At 38.8% G+C, this 19,978-nt stretch overlaps 1 protein-coding gene across 1 annotated transcript; it reads right to left on the bottom strand.

Moving 5' to 3' along the window:
* Window positions 1-820: 820 nt before the first annotated feature.
* FAM98B (family with sequence similarity 98 member B) lies at window positions 821-18,488 on the bottom strand. Its single transcript, XM_069784100.1, has 8 exons — window positions 18,266-18,488; window positions 17,360-17,508; window positions 16,407-16,541; window positions 15,520-15,698; window positions 8,651-8,731; window positions 8,163-8,279; window positions 5,595-5,762; window positions 821-4,108 (listed from the first exon to the last, which is right to left on the bottom strand). The coding sequence occupies exons 1-8, from the start codon at window positions 18,328-18,330 to the stop codon at window positions 3,749-3,751; spliced, it is 1,254 nt and encodes a 417-aa protein (XP_069640201.1). The 5' UTR covers window positions 18,331-18,488; the 3' UTR covers window positions 821-3,748.
* Between the last annotated feature and the right edge of the window lie 1,490 nt (window positions 18,489-19,978).

The raw sequence follows: 19,978 nt of genomic DNA, 5'->3' as shown, positions 1-19,978 counted from the left end.
AGGTATTTGCAGATTATTCTTTCAGTATTTTAGTGGTTGACACAGTCCAAGTACAGACATGGTTTTGCTACTCATATTCCAAGCATTAGAAAGAAAAATTCTTCATTAGCACAGTCTCTCACTTTTGTTAAGAAGGCTAATTCTGAAAAGATGTCACAGCATGATAACCAAGTTTAAACAAGGCTTCTGTAGTGTCTGCTAATGCTGGCTATTACACAGGCAGCACTGTAGCACCCTAAAGACTTGCTATTCTTTACCTTGTAGTAAACCTCAAAATGCCTTATCTCAAATATGTTTTTATATGGGGTAATGAACATTCATTCAGTTATCTTCAGTCATCTGAGGGAGGTGAGGGAAGAAGACAAGGAATGCAGACTACTGAAAACACAATTCCTATTTATATGGGCAAATCTGCTCTACAGTCTTGCATATATGAAACAAACTGTGGTTTACTTCATAATTATAGAAATTAAAACCCAAAAACTTCAGAAGTAATTGGAGGATGTTTCCTTAAAGACAAAAGTAATGATCATATAGACCTATGTAATTTTTTTTTTATTTTTTTTTAACCAAGATAAAATTTAACTGAGGTTCCTTAGTAATCCCAGACAATGTAACAGGGATACATTTGTGACATGCCCTGTCTGCTGAAATTTTCCTGTATTGTTATCTACAGCCTTCTCCATTTTGGTCAAAATGTATCTGTTACTTTTTATGATAATGAAAACCAAGTTCCATCACTATTGTAAGTCACCAGCAGGTATTCTTCCTTAGGAACATATGATAGTGGATCCAAATCACACTACACAAGTGATGCAAATAACTTCAAATACAGTACTTTATTCCTTAGTGTTTACAGCTCTTAACAAAAGTGTCTCTCAAATCCTGAAAAAAACCCCCAACCTATTTTTCAATTCTTGATCAAACAAAACAACATTCAGGTAGATATTCACTAAGTGTGAATAAACACAAACATATATATGAAAAATCTTTTACTTGCTTACAACAGAATTTTTGAAAATACTTTTTTTCAAGACAAACATAGAAAATTTGAGAAGAGGTTTAAATCAATTATTTTTACGGTATTATTGCATCTTTTGATAAAGTAAAAGCATACATTCTGACAACAGAGGACAGAAAAGGATACCTCTATGAAACGTGGTGGTGCTTACTTTAGTTTTCAACTACTGGCTTCACATTTTTGAATTAAGAAAAAATGAAATGGCCAGATTAAACAACACAATCTCCAACCTATTTAAATTTCCATCTTTTACATAGTCTACATAAATATAAGTGAAATATGATATTGTAATAGTTTAAGTGTTGGAATTACATGTGGGCACATTTCTAAATGAAGTAAACCATCAAGTGAACCAGCTCTGTCCTGCTTGCTACAAACAGAGTAAACTGACAAGTATAAAAGTACCAAGGCACATCCACATACACAGTTACAACAGTTCAACTAAACCAGTGCAACTTCACATCTTAAGACTGATGAAATCGTTATGCGTAGATAAGCCATTTGATTTTCCTAGCATATTTCCTCAGTGAAGCTAAATGCCTGACTGCTGTTTGGAAATCACTTGTAGCAAAAAATAACACTGAGATGGGCAAACAGAATTTTATATTTAGGCTTTGGTTGTTAAAAACTATTCTTTCCATTCCTTTACTGACCCAACACTTCACCTCCAAGGCCAGCAGTCTCACTTGGTATGTCATCAATTTGTGAGCTGTTCCAGAGCATTAGGCAAAAGCCAAGCTCAAAAGCAAGAAAACCAGTACTATGCTCCTGCATGACCTGTGAGGGTCTCTCCATAATGACTGCAGAGGCTGACGACTGCTTAGACCAGAAAGGGGTATAGAAAAAAATGGCACAGGAACTATATTGCTAGCAGTTGTGTGAAGTTCAGCCATTATTTCAAGAGTTCACATTGAAGCTAACGTGTTCAAGCAAGGAAAACTCCTGCCCTTTTGTGCTAGGCAGCTGCTGGGACCCTAAGGTATGGGTAAGGATGTATCTATCACATCACAAGCAGCATTCTCAAGCAGACTGTGATCAGAGAGGAAGTAACAGGAGAGAAACTTCTGAAGTTTATCATCTGGATTAAAATTTCAAATGAAGAGGTTGGTGATGGCTAATTAATAAAATCTGACACAGGCTTTTGAAAGAGATAGTAATTTGATTTTGAACAGAGCTTTACATTCATGCATAAAGCTGCTATGAAACAGGACATGATGCATGTGTTCCTGAAGGCAAAATAACATCTTTAAAGCAATGCCAAATGGGGACTCCAATAGGGAATCTGTGCAGAATGAACTCGTAACTGTGGAACATAAAATCAAAATCAAATCCTAAAGTTCAATCTGCAGTTAAGCCTACAGCTCCACACTCCCAAGTGCTTCAAGGTTTCTGTGCTATGCAACCAACAGACATGCCCAGGTTTATCAGATGCCTTCCCAAATCTCTCTGTAGTAGCCTGACCCTGATAAAATACTGTTTTGAGTATATACTTGGGCACCACCTCCCTGTTCCACCTCTGTACTCTGGCCTCACAGCAGGGGAGGCGATCTAAAAGACACTGGACAACAGAAACTGTCTTCAACAGCTCTAAATTTAATGCTCGTCTACATGTATTTACAGCCATAATTGTAGGAAAGCTAACTCCTCCTTCTAGGCTACCACTGCCTGTGAAGGAGAAGGCACCCATGCAATATCAAGACAGTTTTTTTAGGTTATCAGACCAATTGTTCGCCAGAGTAAGAGAGAGAGAAGTCACTGAGGAAGGGCAATTGCTGTATGAAATGTCTTGTTAGCTGAGCAGTTGGCTATTCCCAAACATAGAGCAAGCGGGGGAGAAATGGTATGTTCTTTCTCAAGAAGCTCAGCTTATTTGACCTTTATGTCTCAAGGCTGATTCAGAAGCAATATATAAATGAACTCTTACTAGACATGATGGCTGCAGAAGTTTCTTGCCCAATCTGATCTTAAAATGTGTTTATGGAACACCAATAAAATGGAAAACAGGTAAAATGAAAATAGACACTATCAAAACTTACCATGATTCTGAGTTTACAGTACATGCTGTGACCTTCAAATAGTCTCTGATATATTTATGAACACACAAAACAACCTGCTTTTATTAGTTTCTGTAGAGTATTAATTCAGAGTGTTACTTTTATGTGAAGTTCTGGAAGAATAAGAAACCTAATTGAACAATTTTGACCAAAACCTTAAGGATTTTAACATCTGACATTAAAAATCGTTTACACATCCCACATGAAAACTACATGAAGAGAAAAAGGCTGAAAGCAGCATTCTAGAGTCTCTTAAAAGTGTTTCCATCTGGTTCTTAGGCCTATTTTGGTTTTTCTACACAACATTTTGGAGCAGAGGAGTGGACATGCAACATGCAATAATTAGAGAGGCCTGAACATTAAATAATATATTTTTTGTTTGTTTAGAAAGGGGTTTATTCAGTTTTCTGAGGCTTATTTTAAATAAAATGACATATTAAAAAACACCATATGAGCAGTACGAAAAAAAAGAACTTTAGTCATCACATTTTAGTATAAAAGTTCTGGTCAGTTAACTAAAAGAATTCAATGACAACATCAGTTGGTATAATGCAATGATTCATATGGTCATACTTAATTCTAACCTAAACCCAAGTTAACATATCTAAATTCCTGATACCAGTAAACACCACCACTATATTTTGCCAGTTACTCTGTTAATATTTACAGTATTTTAGTATCTTCGGTATCCCCCCCCTCCTCTTCCACCATATGGATCACCATAGCCTCCCCTGCCACCATAACCTCCCCTGCCACCATAATCTCCTCTGCCACCATAATCTCCCCTGCCACCTTGGAAGCCACCTCCACCTCTTCCACCACCTCTGAAACCCCCACCTCCAAAACCCCCACCTCCTCCTCCTCCTCCTCTACCCCCTCCACCCCCCCAGTTGCCTCTTCCACCACCACCCCCACCTCCCCAGCCACCCCTTCCACCACCTTCTTGTCTTTTTTGCCAAGGAGGCATTTCGGGAGGAGGTGGTTCAATCTCTGTTGGTCTGCCTCCGCGGTCAGGTACTCTCCCCATCAGAACCTATACAGAAAAATAGGTCATTTTTAGTTTAAAAAAAAAAAGTAATAACTTGAAGGGACACGGGGTTCTTCTCCTATGGACAAAGACATGCTGCCTGCTCTTTAGAGGAAGTAAGGTCCCCTGGGTGTGGAGCTTGACAGAAGAATCCCTATTTCCTGTCCTTGTAACTTGCCACAACACAACAGAACTCTGAAAGTGATCCCATTTTCCACCTGTAAAATTGAAATAACTGCAACTAGCTAGCTCATGTTAACTTTTGTGAAATCTTTATGAAGAAAGCCACACGCAGTAGTATTACGATAAGCAATATCCATGATTCATATATAATACATATGAAAATATAAATATATATTCATACAGAAAAGACTCCTTAAGATGCAGCTCTTCTACTTAAATTTCAAACCTAATCAGCTGGCAGAAAACATAAACTGGCAAACTGACGTGCAACTCTAAAAGGAACGCCACTTTGCCTTAGATGAGAAACTACTAACACTCAGTAGAGAGCTGGAACAGACAAAATACATAACATGCTGCAGTAACACTTTCAACAACAACAAAAAAAAAAGGGATCTTGACTTCGGTGGATATTGCTCAGTGTACAAAAAGGGAGACTGTACTGGACAAAGTTACACAAAACATCAAGTTGAAGAACAAAGAGGTATCCAAATAGGCCTTTTTGTCATTGTTTTTGTATTTCCTAAACTCTCTGTGTGATGAATGTTAACATAATCTGGTCAGTCTCAAGCACTCCAATTAAAGTCCTCTCAAGGAAAAAAAGAAAAACCAAACAACTTTCTCTGAGATCCTACAATAATTAAGAAATTTCATAATCTTTGGGATCAAAACACATTAAAGGGTATCTAAATGATGCACAAAACTTTTTAAAAATCTGTAAATAAAGGATTAATAAAGCCAGGCTTAAGTCACCATTTGAATGGTGAAACTAACTTCACTACTTCCAAGCTTCAGCTTTTATCATACACAAGAAAGCAGTACAATATTGATTACTGTAGCCAAACAAAGTAATTTTACTTTGCAGCAAAATGACACTTCCACAGAAACTTTTGTGATTTTAATATACTGATAAACTAAAGATGCTAGTTTACAAACTGAACAACGTAATCCTGGCAAGAGGTAGCCCAGGAACTGACACCAGAAAGACTTACATGTATCCTTAACTTGACGTGTGCAGTTCCACTGAACTCGAGGTCATTTACACACACGTGTGTGTGCACGCATACACACACATACACCCCCCACCACTTTTCCTTCTCATCTAGACTGCTGTTTCATCCTGTTGCATGACTGTATAATGAAGCTGCTGCAATGTTTACTGGAATGCTGCAAACTTTCCTTTCTTGAAGCACCAAGTATTTTGCAAAAAGAAATGAAAGTATTAAGAAAAAGAGTATAATTCTGGAATTACTTTTGATAGGTCTGTAAACTCCCCTGTCCTTTTATCACATCCCAGAAAGAAAAAGTATACCTTATTGATCGCACAGACTGTATTTTCCCGTGTTGATCCACTACTTGTTCTTATGATCTTTGATAAATCTTCTCGAGCAGCGAGAAGGTGAGCTAATGTAATAGTTGACTTTGGAGATAATGCATAGCGCTTCGGCTGATAGATTCGTGCTATGTCATCTGTTTTTACCTAAATGATAAAATCAAACACAACTTAATTGCTAGGCATAAAACACACACACACACTTACTGTAAACCATGTATTGGTCTCAGTAAGTTTCAGCTTGAACACAGGGTGTAATGTCTGAACATCTGGGTTATCTTACAAAATATAGTGCCAGTTGTCTTCAAATTGATGGAGCTATTGAACATAATCAGCAGCATTTTTTGTACAATTGATGCTGAAACTTAGCACCGTTACAAAAGAAACTCTCTTATCCATTGGCATCAAACAGATTCTTTGATGTTTTCCAACATATCTAAAACCTAAAATTTAAGAGTCCAAACTGCTCTCTCAAGAGTTTTACATAGCCATATTCAATAGATCACTTCTAAATGTGGTGAAAACGGAACAGCTTCAAAGTAAGGTCAATTTGTGGAAAAAAAATTAAAATGCATCAATGCAGCAAAACACTTGTGCAAGCCATGAAAAAGTGAGACTGAGAAGGAGAGAAAATAAGATTTTTTTCCAAACACAGTTTGATGTTTCATTTGTTTAACAAAAAAGAAAAATAAATACACTTTCTGGGAACATCCAGAATGATCTTCAGAGTAAAAAAAAAATTTGATCTTGGATGGACCAGACATCAGGTGCTGTTCCTTTACATGATTGTTTTGCTAGGCAATTACTACACCATTTATGGATCCATTTCAGTCTGCAAACTTACCCCTCTCGGGGACTGAACAAGTTAAAAAAAGAATAACCAACAAAAACAAACCACAAAAAATACCACACCACCAAAAGCAGAAAAAGGTATCAATACCTATTTAATGGTGGGAAAAAAAGGCAAGCTAACAAATAAATAAAATAGGACAACAATTTGCCTCTTGGCTTAAAAAAAAAAAATTAAAATCTAAATTATATCAATGCCAAAACATTTTCAATCCCCAAAACCTTCTTAGAGAATATATTATATATAGAGAGAATATATTATAAACAAATATTACTACAAGAGAAATAAGGAAAAAAAGATTAAAAATCATACATAATTTTGAATTAACATGTAACCTTGTTATTTCTGTAACTACATACTATTTCACATCAACAGTCTTTATAAGTACCATCTTACTACTTCATCATCATTAAAAATCTCTTTATTCTATTGTGAAAGTGCATTCATTGTTTTTCATGTTGTTTGAATGGAATAATACCAAGTGACTTAAAATTTTAGTCTGTTTCAGTTAGTCATCAGTTAACATCAACTACATTTTAGAAGCATACTTTAAATTTGAAAATATGTAGCTTTATTGGTACAGCTATCAGGAAGTTATACACATAGGGACATCTCCTGGCTTCTGTGAGCTAAATGCCTTCTCCTTTTCCTTTCTTGCAGCATAAAAGCATTCACAACCCCTACAGAAATTAAATAGTGAGCCATTCCAAAGCAGCACAGCAGCATCCAGACTCACGTTTTCCAGTGATACTTGCGCTTCACAAAACCGATTCTGTCTGCATGTGTCAAGGACAAATTGTGACACCAGAAAGACTTGTAACAATCCATACTTTCAGCAAGCTTTCAAAGTTTTAAGACTTATCCATCTTAAGCTTTCTACGCAAACCTTTGGAAGTGAAGTTGATCTTGTAGTTCATGAGCAAAACCATCTGCCTCCAGCTAGTACACATGTATATTCATCAAATTACAAACTTTTTGTATCTTATCTCGCTACTCTCTTGGATAGAAACAATATATATTTCTAGCTCAGAAATATCAGACTGATTATGACTATTTTTTAACATACAGCTAGGAAAGAGTACAAATGAAACGATCACATTTACAATGATACCAGCAGAGAAAATCCAGGAGTGGTTTTGAATTTTTAGTCACTTGAAGGATTACAAGTAATTGTGTGCTTTTCTCATACAAGCTGCTATTCAAATAACCTGTTCAACCGTTCATCTGTTTATTCAGTAACTTTGAATCCAAGATAGGTAGCAGTCACTGTAATCTCACTGACTTTATGGGCAGTCACTCTTTGCACCCAATCTACGTTAAGGCCCAGTGTTTGTCTTCCTCTGGCATCTGCATGAGAAATGCTGAGGTTCCCTCCTAGTTTACTGGATCAGGGGGGTGTGGGTATAGGAAAGAAAAAGGGGAGATGTGAACTTATTAAATTGAGAAACCCCAACAGAGGATGCTAGAATTTATAACTGTAAAAGCTATGAACAGTCACAAAGGATGGACTGTGCCATCTAATCCTTCCCCCTCCTCAATATCTAGGACTTGGATGTTACAACACAGGATGAGAAATTGGTTGGAAAAAAGACAACAGTAATGGAAGTGTATTTACATGGTATGTATATTCGGTACAAAGACCTGGAGAATTGTAGCAGACTCCCACCTACAGGAAGCAAAAAATACAGCAAGCTTACCTTTGCTCTATCAGACCAGCCAAAAGACTGTACTGTCACATCTAGCCTCTTCATTAACATACGTCGACGACATTCGTACTCACTGCGAAGAGCATCATTAATTTTTTCCAATCTTTCCTGGAGTGTTACAATAAAAAAGCCAAACATTCAAATCTATAAAGTTATAGAAGTCAATTTAAAGTTAACCCCATTCAGCAACTAAGATGTCTATCTGCAGGTGCCCACTATAAACTACATACAATTAGGGGTGCATCTGTGTAGTGCTACAGTAGTATGTATATTAAAAATATTTTGAAAGTTAGTAAATGGATGAATCAACACAAAGTCTGTTTTACAATATAATTCTAGAAGTATCTGGTTAGCATTGTTAATATTTAGCAATAGAATTTTAGTGTTAATATTTAACAATAGAGTAGTTAGATGAAGCCGTATGCATTAATTTGACCATCCTGTTAAATACAGAAAAGAAATGGAGAGGGTTTTTTTACCACTTGGTCAGAATTCAGAGGTTTTGTTAGCAGTGATTTCCCCACATGGTTATTCTGAACTTTTGAGAGAATGTCCTTTATCTGAAACGAAACACAGACTTCTCAGAACACAAGTGATATTTACATTTATTTCAGCACAATTTGCTGCCATCACTATTTGCTACTCGTAAGATCAAATATAGCACATTTGTTTTGGCAGACTCATAAAAATAGATACGCATCTTCTGGCTTATTATCTGTTACAAAAAGATTTCCTGAATACTTTCACTACATGACCGACCTCTATACAGAAATATTTTATGGCACACCACTTCTCCTCCCAGTTATAATAGAACAATATCTATATGGCAAATTTATCAAGTGCTTATAGGCAGTAGGACTAGTTAAACTACTCACTGTACTTATTATTAAGTGTTGTAACTACAACTAAGGAAATGTAACAACTGGAAGCTAGGAGTTCTGTTACCAAATGCTAGACTTGTCTACAAAAATCTGGTGATGGGTGCTAGTGAGAAAGGCAGGAGATGCAATAGGTATGCGGTCATTCTGTCTCACTAATTTTCTTCTAATCTTATGATTGGTTCCATTTAACATTACGTTTAATACTCCAAACTTATGTGAGTCTGCATTCACTCCAAATCAGCCTTGCTCATACTTCTTCCATTAGTTTTTGCCCTCAATAATCAGGAATGAAGTATGCTCTCTCTTTCTGCCTTCCAGACTCCACTGCATTCTCCTCTCTCATTACAAGAAACCTCTACCTCCTCTCCTTGAAGGAACTTCCTTTGGCACAGCTCTTCTAAAACCGTTATCATGAATGTGCACAACACTTGTACATAACTATCCAGCCAACTGATTTTTCAGCTGGAGTAGACTGCATGCATATTATTGTTCCTGCCAAGTTTTGCATACAGTCTGATGGGGAGAAGAACTACATCTTAATTTGCTTTTGTAAATAATTATGGGGAACCAAGTCAAACAAGACTAAAACTAGAGTTCATTTTCTTTTACATATCACAAGGAAGGACTGAGGTAGTGCATGATCTACAGTAAAACCTGGAGCTGAGGACAGCCATTAGATACATTTGCAAGGATTGTAAGACTTCATGTAGGCACACAGGGATTTACATTACATTTATCATAAAGGTAGGGTTCAAAGCTCGCTCTTCCAGTATTATGTTAGTTCATCTTGTCAGAGTTCTGAGCTCTACATGTTATAGAAATATCATTTCCAGTGATCACTATGAAAAAAACTCTAGGAGACAGAAATCAAATTCTAGAGCAGCTAGTTAATTGATTAAAGAAAGCTACTTGAAAAGGATACTTGATAAATCAACTCTCACATTTCAGGGTTTTCGTAATTACCTCCTTTTCCTTTTTTTTGCATATATCAAGGAAAGAATCTGATCTCAAATGTTGTCTGAAAACCAAGGTGCGTATTTTGTTCTTTTTACATCACCTTTGGGCAGCGCTGTGGCAAGTTAAAAACATAATACCCCCACAAAAAGTCTGAAGTAAAAAATACTGTGCAGTTAGCAAATTATGGGAAAACAGTGTTTTGACTCCAGCAGAAATGACAGCCTAGTAGTATCTGAAAAGTGGCCATCTAGTTACTGTAATATTCCCTGCTATTATACTCCATCCATATCAAAAAAGAGGTTACAATAAGGGGTGAAGTTCAGTTTCATGTACCCTACTGATCCCTACACTCCTCTTCTCTGCTACTTCTTGCTCCTTTGCAACCTTTATTTTCTTTACAAAAAGCCCTCCAGGGTTGTCTGATGTGTCTGTCTTCTAAATGTAGCTAACTTGTTTTGGTTTTAGTGAGGCATGTACATGATGCCTCTCATAATCTACTTCAAAATTCAAATGTACCTAAGCACAAACTATGCTTGAATTTAAATAAATGTCTGAAGAATCAAAAACTAAAGTTAATAATCAACAACATAATAACATCAGCATGACAGCAAGAGATGAAGAAATCAGTAATTAGTATAAAAGAAGGAATAAACAGCAGATTAATTACAAATTCTATTAGGCAAAAGGTGTCTATCCATATACCATTAAGGTCAGAAATATAACCTCAAAGGTTCTAATGAGCTGAAAGGAAGAGAGTCTATCAAAATGAGACTGGCTGCTGGAAAAAAAACAACACAACAAAATCAAAACAAATCCTCAATGTGATTTAAAGCTATAGAGTGAAAGAAAATCTGGAAACCAGTGGTGCTGAGCACTATCTAGAGATTAGAATTATTCCAAGTTTGTGGCTGCAAGGGCAGCCAAGAGGTAAATACAACACTGGGCTCCACATAAAAAAGCCATACATTCTGCCATCACAAGTTGATCACAATTAAAAGACCTAACCCAGCACTGCATGCTCCTGATATCCATAAACTGAAAAATGAAAGGAAGTTTAGAGAGAACAGTTAAGGAAGAGAATCAATGAAAATCAGAACTAGAAGAAACAAAAGCAGCTAAATGAAACAATCCTTTATTGACTGGGAAACTGCCCCCAGATTACTGCAACCTTTTCTTTCCAAGTTAAAGAGAATATCTATGGAATTTTATCCAGTGACAGGTTTATTAACCAAGTGACATTTAAGAAGAAATCTTTTCACTGATGAACTGGTCTATGTTCATGTTTGTGACACCCTGTAAAGTCATACCCAGATTACTGAATCTCTACTTTACTCCCTCACTCCCATCAGCAGGACTCTGAGGGCATATCCTACAACTATAATGGTGAAATTAGCTTAGCTGCCTTACAGTTGCAGAATACATCATCCAACCTTGACTGATGACAGGGCTATGAGCACAAGAGCTTTAACACACACCTGTCTGCCAGAAGACAAGAATACAACTGATGTGAGAATCTATGCTATAACCCACATTCCTAAACATGACAGTTGGCCTAGATTAAGAAGGATAAGCAGGAATTTAAAAAACCCACCACCGCCACCAAAACCCAGAAAGAAGTCTGTATGTGTAAGTGGGAACAATACCAAAAGCAGTGCCCAGATAAAACAGCAGTGAAAACATACTCATAGAAATGTAAAACAAATTGTAACAGCCGAATCATCCTAGAGTTCTCACACACTCAGCTGCAAAAACCAAACCAATTAAAAGCTAAATGGAGATGAATATATTTGACTATTCGACATACTGTGTAATAAATGACCTTGGTAACATTAAATATTTATGGGATTGCTTCACACACTCTAAAAATAGTTTAAAAACAAAGCAGTTATTGGATTTGTTTGAGACAAAAATATTGACTTCAAAATCTGTTGTATAAAAATATACAGTTATTCTACTGTTACCAAATAAAGCATATCTTTATGTATTGAACATGACATTTCTCATCTGTTTTCTAAGTCTATACTCCTTAAAAAATAATTTAGCTCACATTTCACTACCATGTTCCATGTATTTATGAATTATCTTTACCCTCTGTCAAAATAGAGCAATGATTTTTATGTTTAACACCATTTGCACAGATAAACATCATATATGCCTGCAGCTCCAGGGTTTCTAAAATTTTGAAAAAAACCTGACCTGGAGAGAGGTGTTATTTTATTAATTTAAGTTAAACTATCACACTTTAAGGAAAGAACATTGTCTTAATTAGTCATAAGGTATACTGCACAACTGCAGAAAGATCACCTAAAACCTTAAGCACAAAATATTTTTAACCCATCCTCTGCCTCTCTTCCGTTTACCTGCAGATCATTTTAATTTCAATATTTATCTAACTTTAAAGACATTTTTGTTTGACCTTTACATCTGGTGAACAGGACAACTCTTTTCGTCTTGTTCCCTGCAACTACATTGATACTTTATGTACAGGCACCATTATGTCTGTAAAACTGTTAAACACTAACAGTTAAAAGCAACACATTAACTTGAATATTAATAAATTCTAGGAAGTATTCCCAAATATTTTTAAAGATATTCTTCTCATATTTCACTTAAATGTTATTTTAGCTTAGTTTTGATTTAATTTCTTTGGTAACCCTTTATAGTTTCTTTTCATTCTCGACTATTAGTGGACTATTTTTCACATATTAGAAAACAAATAGTGTGGGCAAAAAAAAATTTAGAAGTCTTTCAAATAATATCATATTAAGAAGTCTTTCAAATAAACAGTATTAGAATGTCACTTTGTAATTAGGCTTGAAATGTACACTATCTTGACTGGAAAAAAGCCAGATGTGAGGATGAGTTACAAGGCACAACACTGGCATAAACTTTTCTGAATCTTTCATCAATGTTAATTTAGAATTTATGGGGGTTTTGGTACTAAATTTCAGAATGCCTCCCAGAGTTACCCTTTGTAACTTTACAAGGGAACAGCATCTTAAAAAACCAAAAAATTACTGTTAGTTTTTCAGTGCTATACAGTCAAATAAAATATATTTAGTGGTAGGAGGCTGTAATACTGTCAATTCATCTCTCAAATTTTCTATGTATGTTGATAACCACTATCCCAATTTATTACAGGAAATGCAAATTTAAAAGGTATTTTCTACGATTGCATATTCAAAGTTTGAGCTACTATAAAACTCATAGTTTGAATGAAGAAAGCAATCCTGATTTTATACTAGTCTTCTAAATAAACTGAAAAACTATTAAAAACAATCAATGTTCTAACATTCCATACCAAAATACAATGTGTGATCTGTCCCTTTGGTAGATTGCTGCTGCACAGCCAAACTATTCTCAGAACTATTCCCACAGCTACTGACAATGCTGAAGATGCTAGACAGAGACAAAGAGTAGACATGTTGAAATGCTGTAGATACATTTGCAAATTCAATAAAAATACTAGATTGGTATGTAAGTTTCTATTACAAATTATATAGTGTAATACTAAAAATCAACAGTGCAATTTTACACAGAACCTAAGTAAATCAGAAACAACAAAGTATCTGGAAAAAGAAATTGATCATTTCAAGTGAGTTTTTGTGAGAATCTAAAAAAAAGTTACAAATGGCACTACAAAGCCCATGAATTCCAGTTGGTGGTATCACCGTTCCAACGCAGCTACATCTACAGATGTAGGTGTCTAACTTTGTACTGTATCAAAATAACTCTGAACCTGTCCTATATTAAAGTAAGGGATGAAGGACAAGGAAGCATATAGTAGAAATTCTACAAAATCTCCTGGCAGGTAGGAAAAAAAAAATCCTTTTTTTGTAAGGGATGAAACATGCAGAGAACAAATTACACTATTAATTTGGAGTCACAGAAGATGAATGAACTAGTTCATATGTACTGAAGCAAGTATAAGTGGTGTAACCATTGTGCAATTGACAGACCTGAAAACCATCACAAAACAGCCCAGGCAGTATTATTAAAAAAAAAAAAAAAAATTAAAAAAGGCAACACGCCTTGAAGATTCTGTTCATTTTAGTACTTAGGAAGCCTGTGATTCTATCTGAAAGGAAACCTTGGACTTTCCAAAAGGTGGCAGGTACCAGGAGTCTAGTAATTCAGAGAAAACTTTCTAGACTCTATGTGCGTGTGAAGGAACTGGCCCACCAGCTCTGGTCTTGCTGTCCTGCAATTGCCAAACTACAGTCCTACCCCTTTAATATGGGATGAAACTAAATTTGTACCCAAGAAGTGAAGCAAGGAAGTCTGCAAGGAAGGCCACTGCCCATGGCTACAGCCTACAAACCCACATGGGTGTAAACACAGCTAACACACACGGAGGGTGATCAACAGTACTCGGCAAGTTTCAATCAATCAGTTATTAGCTGGAACTCTGACATTTTAATCCTCAGAAAACAGTGCTAGAATTGTTTCTTCATCCTTCCAAAAATATTTAATGGAAAGACTGGATATAAAGATTTTGTTAGAACTAAACAGATCAAGCACAGTTAATAGTACAGGAATAGGCATTTTCACCATCACCTGGATGCTGCTTTTTATAAATGAATTTATTAGAGGTTTCATCTTGTCACACTAAAGATGTACAGATCTAAGAAAAATCATGCAAGTAACAGGTCCTCTCCCCAAACCCTCAAAATGTTCAACTGCCCACTGGCCAATGAGAATAAGAGAAGGAAGAAGGAAAAAAGAAGCATAATCATGTATAAACTCAGACTCAGCAACAGAGAGAGATTCATTCCATGTATCTCCCATAGTTCTTAAAGGGGATCAGTCACCCACTCTCTCCCCAAATACTAGGGAGAAATAAAGAGCACAACTTTTAGCTGCCTGACAGAAAAGATAAATTCCACTCCAAGAGCCTATTTATATTCTGCAGTGAGAAAGTCAGATTAAGGATCACATCAGTGAAATGAGTTAGAAAGTGGTGGGACACAACTGAAAGAACTATCCTGTTGAATAAGGTTTAAGTTGACTTATTCACTGGCTATTGGTAATTCAGGCATTTTCATCCTCTTCTGTAACTAAGGAAATGGCACTAACAAATCAATACTTGCAATTAAGTCATAAATTAAAAAGCAAAAAATTAAGTTTTGGATATTAAATTTAAATAGATGCCAGAAATGACTACAAGTACATAAATGCACAATCAGTTATTACCCAAAGTCTTCTGCTTGCTGCAGCACATTTGAATGGGTAACAGGAAAACCATGTTACTTCAACTCGTACCTTAAATTTGCATGGCAAAGTATGCCTCATCAGATACACTGCATTCTCAGGGAAATGCTGAAATACTTCACCTCATAACAAAAACAGTTTAACTTAAACACTAAGCTGGCTTTCATAATAAAAATGCCTTCGCACTTGTCAGATAGGGCTTTTATGAATTAGACTGTTGGGCCCTTAACTCTAAGATAAATGCTGACAGAGATAATGCTTGCAGTTTAACAATAGAGAGAACACATGAAAGCCCATACCTTTTGTTCCACATTGGTTAACAAGGGAGGAATATCAGAAGATGAGGAGTTTGGCAGGCCGAGTGCATCGCAAATAGCTTGCACTTCCTGATAAATTTCATTGTGCTTTTCCAAATGAGAGCCTTTAATTTGCTTGCTGTGCAGTATCTTTAAAGCCTGAAGTTCTGTACTTAGAAATACTAGAGAGAAAAGTGTCATAATGGCAGATTTAGAGATACTTGAATATTTCTGCATCCACATTCTCATATACAAATACAATATATACATTTATAACACGACCATGATAAAAGGGAGACTCTTTCTCAGTTCTCTCCTGGACAGGTCAGTAGCAGTTTCCCATTCTTTATCTGAACTAACTCTCACCTGACTTCCTATCGTCAGTCTACACATCATATTTAACTGCTTAACCCACTTCTACCACCGGACCCCTACTTCCTTGGCTAGTTTCGTATTATCACACTGGTTCCTGCTGCTACTCCTTTGTCCAAGTCCAGCTTAAACCTAGACTTTGCTTCTCTCAATCCTGCTTTCAGCACTTTCAAATCATGTAGCATTTTCTTTTAAGCTTCCCAGAAACCTCTCAGAAACACGGGAAGCAAGGTCTCGGTTTCAGCTGAGCTGGAACTGGATCAAGAGAGGGATCAGGAGGCTTCAGCAGGTTGAATCATACTTCACAAAGTAATTTTAGTTTCTACTAAAATAGTTTTTTCATAGTTTTCTATTTCCCACTTCTGCAAAAGTGATCTGATGCATGCTTAGCTAGGTTGTAATGACTGTACACATATACTTAAATACACATAAAGAAATATTTAATGTAAATTGTACATAACGATAGAGCATGCACATAAAATACTGTATTATAAATGGGAAAAATGGTTATAACTTACAGAGGAGTTTAAGACAATCTTCTTTCTCTCTTAATCTGTCCTTGATGTCTCCAGATATAAGTGAAGAATACGGACAAGCCATTTCTCTCAGAAAGCCACTAATCTCAAGCTGTAAACTCTCTATATCTTTATCACCTATGGGAATAAATAAATACAAAGCTAATGGCTTTTAACAGAAACATCAAACTGTAATCTAATTTTCTTAACTTATACATTTAAATTGCAGGTTTCAATAGCCCGAAGATTTACCACCTACTACCCTAGTAACACTTTCTTTGTTCTCAAAGTCCTACATACAAGCAGACAAGCCTTTTAATAGCTACAGCAATATTGTACTCATGCGTTGAACGAGAAAGTGATGCTACAGCAGTCTTTGAAGACATGAATGCAGATGAACATCACAAGGAAGTGAACAGCTTATGTCACAAAACAGTGTATCAATGCAACTAACCTTCTGATAAACAAGTTACAGGAGTCATAAGCCCATTATTTTCAATCGTTGTTTTTAGTTTCACTACTTTTTTGTGAAAACATAAGCAATATAAAATCTCATCCAAGTTCCAGCACTCAACAGAAAGATCCAGTTAGCGCTAACAAGCAACTTCTGTATCTACAGACAGTGCTGAATGGAACACTGCACTGGACCAACCACCTGAAAATACCAGGCACTGTAATTTAAGCCATCAAAATATGATTACATATAACAACCACTTATACGATGTATGAATGTACTTTTCATATTTATGCAGATCTAAAAAAAACCCCAAAGCACCTTTTTTTTTTCCCCTTTGAAAGATTCAAGAGTTGCATACATGCAAATATCAGCCTCAGTTTGGCTACTTTTCAGCTACCTTCTGAACTTCAACACTATAATTTCACTACTAGCTGAACAACATGGGCCTAAATCTACTGAACAAATACTAAATTGCTTTAATAAATTAACATTCGTATACCATCTGTTGAAGTGATGCTTTCTTCCATATTACAAAGTGACTTTATTTGGGAACCTAACCAAACGCAAAGCTCAAAAAATTCTGGTGAAGACAATCCATTTTCTGCTGCTTTGTTCAGGGCTTCCTCCTCCAACAGGGGACCCGTGTAACTGCACAGAGAGATAAACATTAGTGATAAGAAGCAAGTTTAACATAAAATGTACACATTTTTAAATCATTTCACTATAAGCCGGACAGAAAGAAATTAATCTCTGCAAGTTACTTTTGTCGAGGAATAACTCAGACGTTTTTTAAACACACCAAACAAAGAGTGGTAATTTACAAACAAAACGGTTTGTCAGAAAACGGGAGGCAAGCATTTTCACGTATCCCACGTGTATGTGAAAACAGAGTGTCATGTCTGCATGCATGCTAACCAGACAAGAATAGAAGTATCAGTTCAAGTGGTCAGTCAAGCAACAACCCACTGCCCTGGAGCACGGGCAGTAAGATAACTGAAAATTAAACTAATTGCACACCGCGTCCGCTCAGCTGCATCTGAAGCCCTCCGCGGGAGGCCGGCAGGGCTGAAGGAACCGGGCGGGCGGCCCGGCCGGCGGCAGAGCCGGACCCGCCGGCGGAGCTGCTGCCCCGCCGCCCCCCGCCCGCTCCCGGGCGAGGCGGGAGGCCCGGCCCCGGCCGCCGCCGGGCCTCCCCCGCCACCCGCCGGAACGCGGGGCCGGTCCCTCCGCCGCCCCCCGCCGCCTCGGCCGCCGCCGCCGCGCTCCCGCTCCGCTCCCCTCCGCCTCCGGCCCGGCCTCCCGCCGGCGGCGAAGGGGCCCCGCTGCGCGCACGGCCGGGCGGCGCGGCGGCGGCGGGCTCCCCTCTGCCCCTCGCCCCGCGAAGAGGGAGCCGCTGCCCGATTACCCCAAGGCCTCCAGCGCGTCCAAGATGTCGCACTCCATCTTCACGCCGGGCGCCAGCTCCCTCATGCCGGCACCGCGGCTCGCCGCCGCCCGCCGCGCCGCGCTGTGCCCTCCTCAAACCGGCCCTCCGCAACCTGCGCCCGCCGCTGCGTTCCGCTGCCGCCGCAGGCCCCGGGGCCCGGCGGGAGGCCCCGGCGGGAGGCCCCGGGCTGCCCCCGCCCCGTCTGCCGGCGGCTGCCCCCCCCCGCTCGGAGGGGCTGCGGGGCCGCCCCCTGCCACCGCGCCGCCCGTAGCTGGAGATGCCGGCCCTTGCTTTCCGCCCTTGCCGAGGAGCGTCCGAGCTCTCTCACCCCTCCCCGGCGGGGCTTGTCTGCTGGCCCCACGGCTGTCCCTGCTGCCCTGCTCGGGATTCGGCCCCAAACCGCTGCCCGCCGCAGTCGGCTCGGCCATCGCCTACCCCCCTCCCTCAGGTACCAGCCACCTGCAGAAACACGGGGCCGGGAGAGACCGCGGCCGCCCTCTCGGCCTCCGGACGTGGCTCCTGCCTGGGGAGCCAGCTCCGCCACCCTCAGACCCGTACAGCCGGCCCCGCGCCTCGTCTGGGACGTGGGTGAAAAGAGCAGGTTTTGAGGCCTGGACCTCTGCAGCGTTGCTGGGATCTCTCTCTGATTTCGAACTGTGAAATTCTGACCATGACTGCAGGGCGCCCGTCGCCCTGATTTTCCACTCTGGGGGTGCAGGCCTAGCGGGGACCAGCTCCCGGAGCCCGTCTGAACTTAAAATCCAGGCTGTTTGTGATATTTTTAATGAATTGCGGAGGGAAGCTGCGGTAGGTGGGTTGCGCTGTACTGACACACGCGATGGTACCGGCTACGAACGTGACCAAGCCCGAGCTCCTGCCTGAGGAATGCGGGGTTTCCAGCTGGATGTGGCCGCTGTGAGGAAGGCCTTGGAAGCGGCATACAGCTTTGCAGCCTGTGAGGGATTGTGTACTGCACGTAATAGAGCGGGGTGACCCGCTCTGTCTCCCTGAGCTCAGCCCTATGACCTGCAGGGATTTCCAGTTTCAGTACTATTAGACCTATTAATTGGAAAACTGGAAGGCACGTCTCCCAAAACCTGTGACTTTGTCTGATCGTTGATTTTCTTTTGTCTGCTATTTTGAGATGTCTGGGTGCTCATTTCCAAGCTTTTCTTAGCGACAGCAATGTTGAGAGAGAGAGACATAAACTAGCACCAGCTTTTTTTGTCTGTTTGGTCCCAAACTATCTGTCTTTTAATGGTCACTCACAGCCACGTCTGGTGAAGCATTCCTCAAATTCCCTCTAAAACAGTATTGCTACATTACCTCCACAGAGTTTTTCATTTCATCTAGCTTGGCCATAGACTCTTATCTTTCCTATTAACTAGAAGGAAAAGTCTGCTTTTTTTTTTTTTTTTTTTACCAGTGTTGTCTTATATGGACCTTCAGAAAATCCAGTGCCTGAATCTGTGATGAAGACCTGTAAAGGTGTGCAATCAGATTGAAGTAATTACAACACAGATATTCTTAATGAGTGAAATCTCCACAATTTTTGAAGCAACTATTTTGAATTATTTCTGTTTAGCATATAGACGTGGCTTTACTGAGTACTAAGCTTTAAAAAAAATGGGAATCAGGACAGCCATGACATCTTCCCACACACAGAGACAGAAATCTAGAAATTAAAAAAAA

This window comes from Haliaeetus albicilla, chromosome 5 (genome assembly GCF_947461875.1).
Source record: "Haliaeetus albicilla chromosome 5, bHalAlb1.1, whole genome shotgun sequence".
Lineage (NCBI taxonomy): Eukaryota > Metazoa > Chordata > Aves > Accipitriformes > Accipitridae > Haliaeetus > Haliaeetus albicilla.
This window is presented reverse-complemented; position numbering and strand designations above follow the sequence as displayed.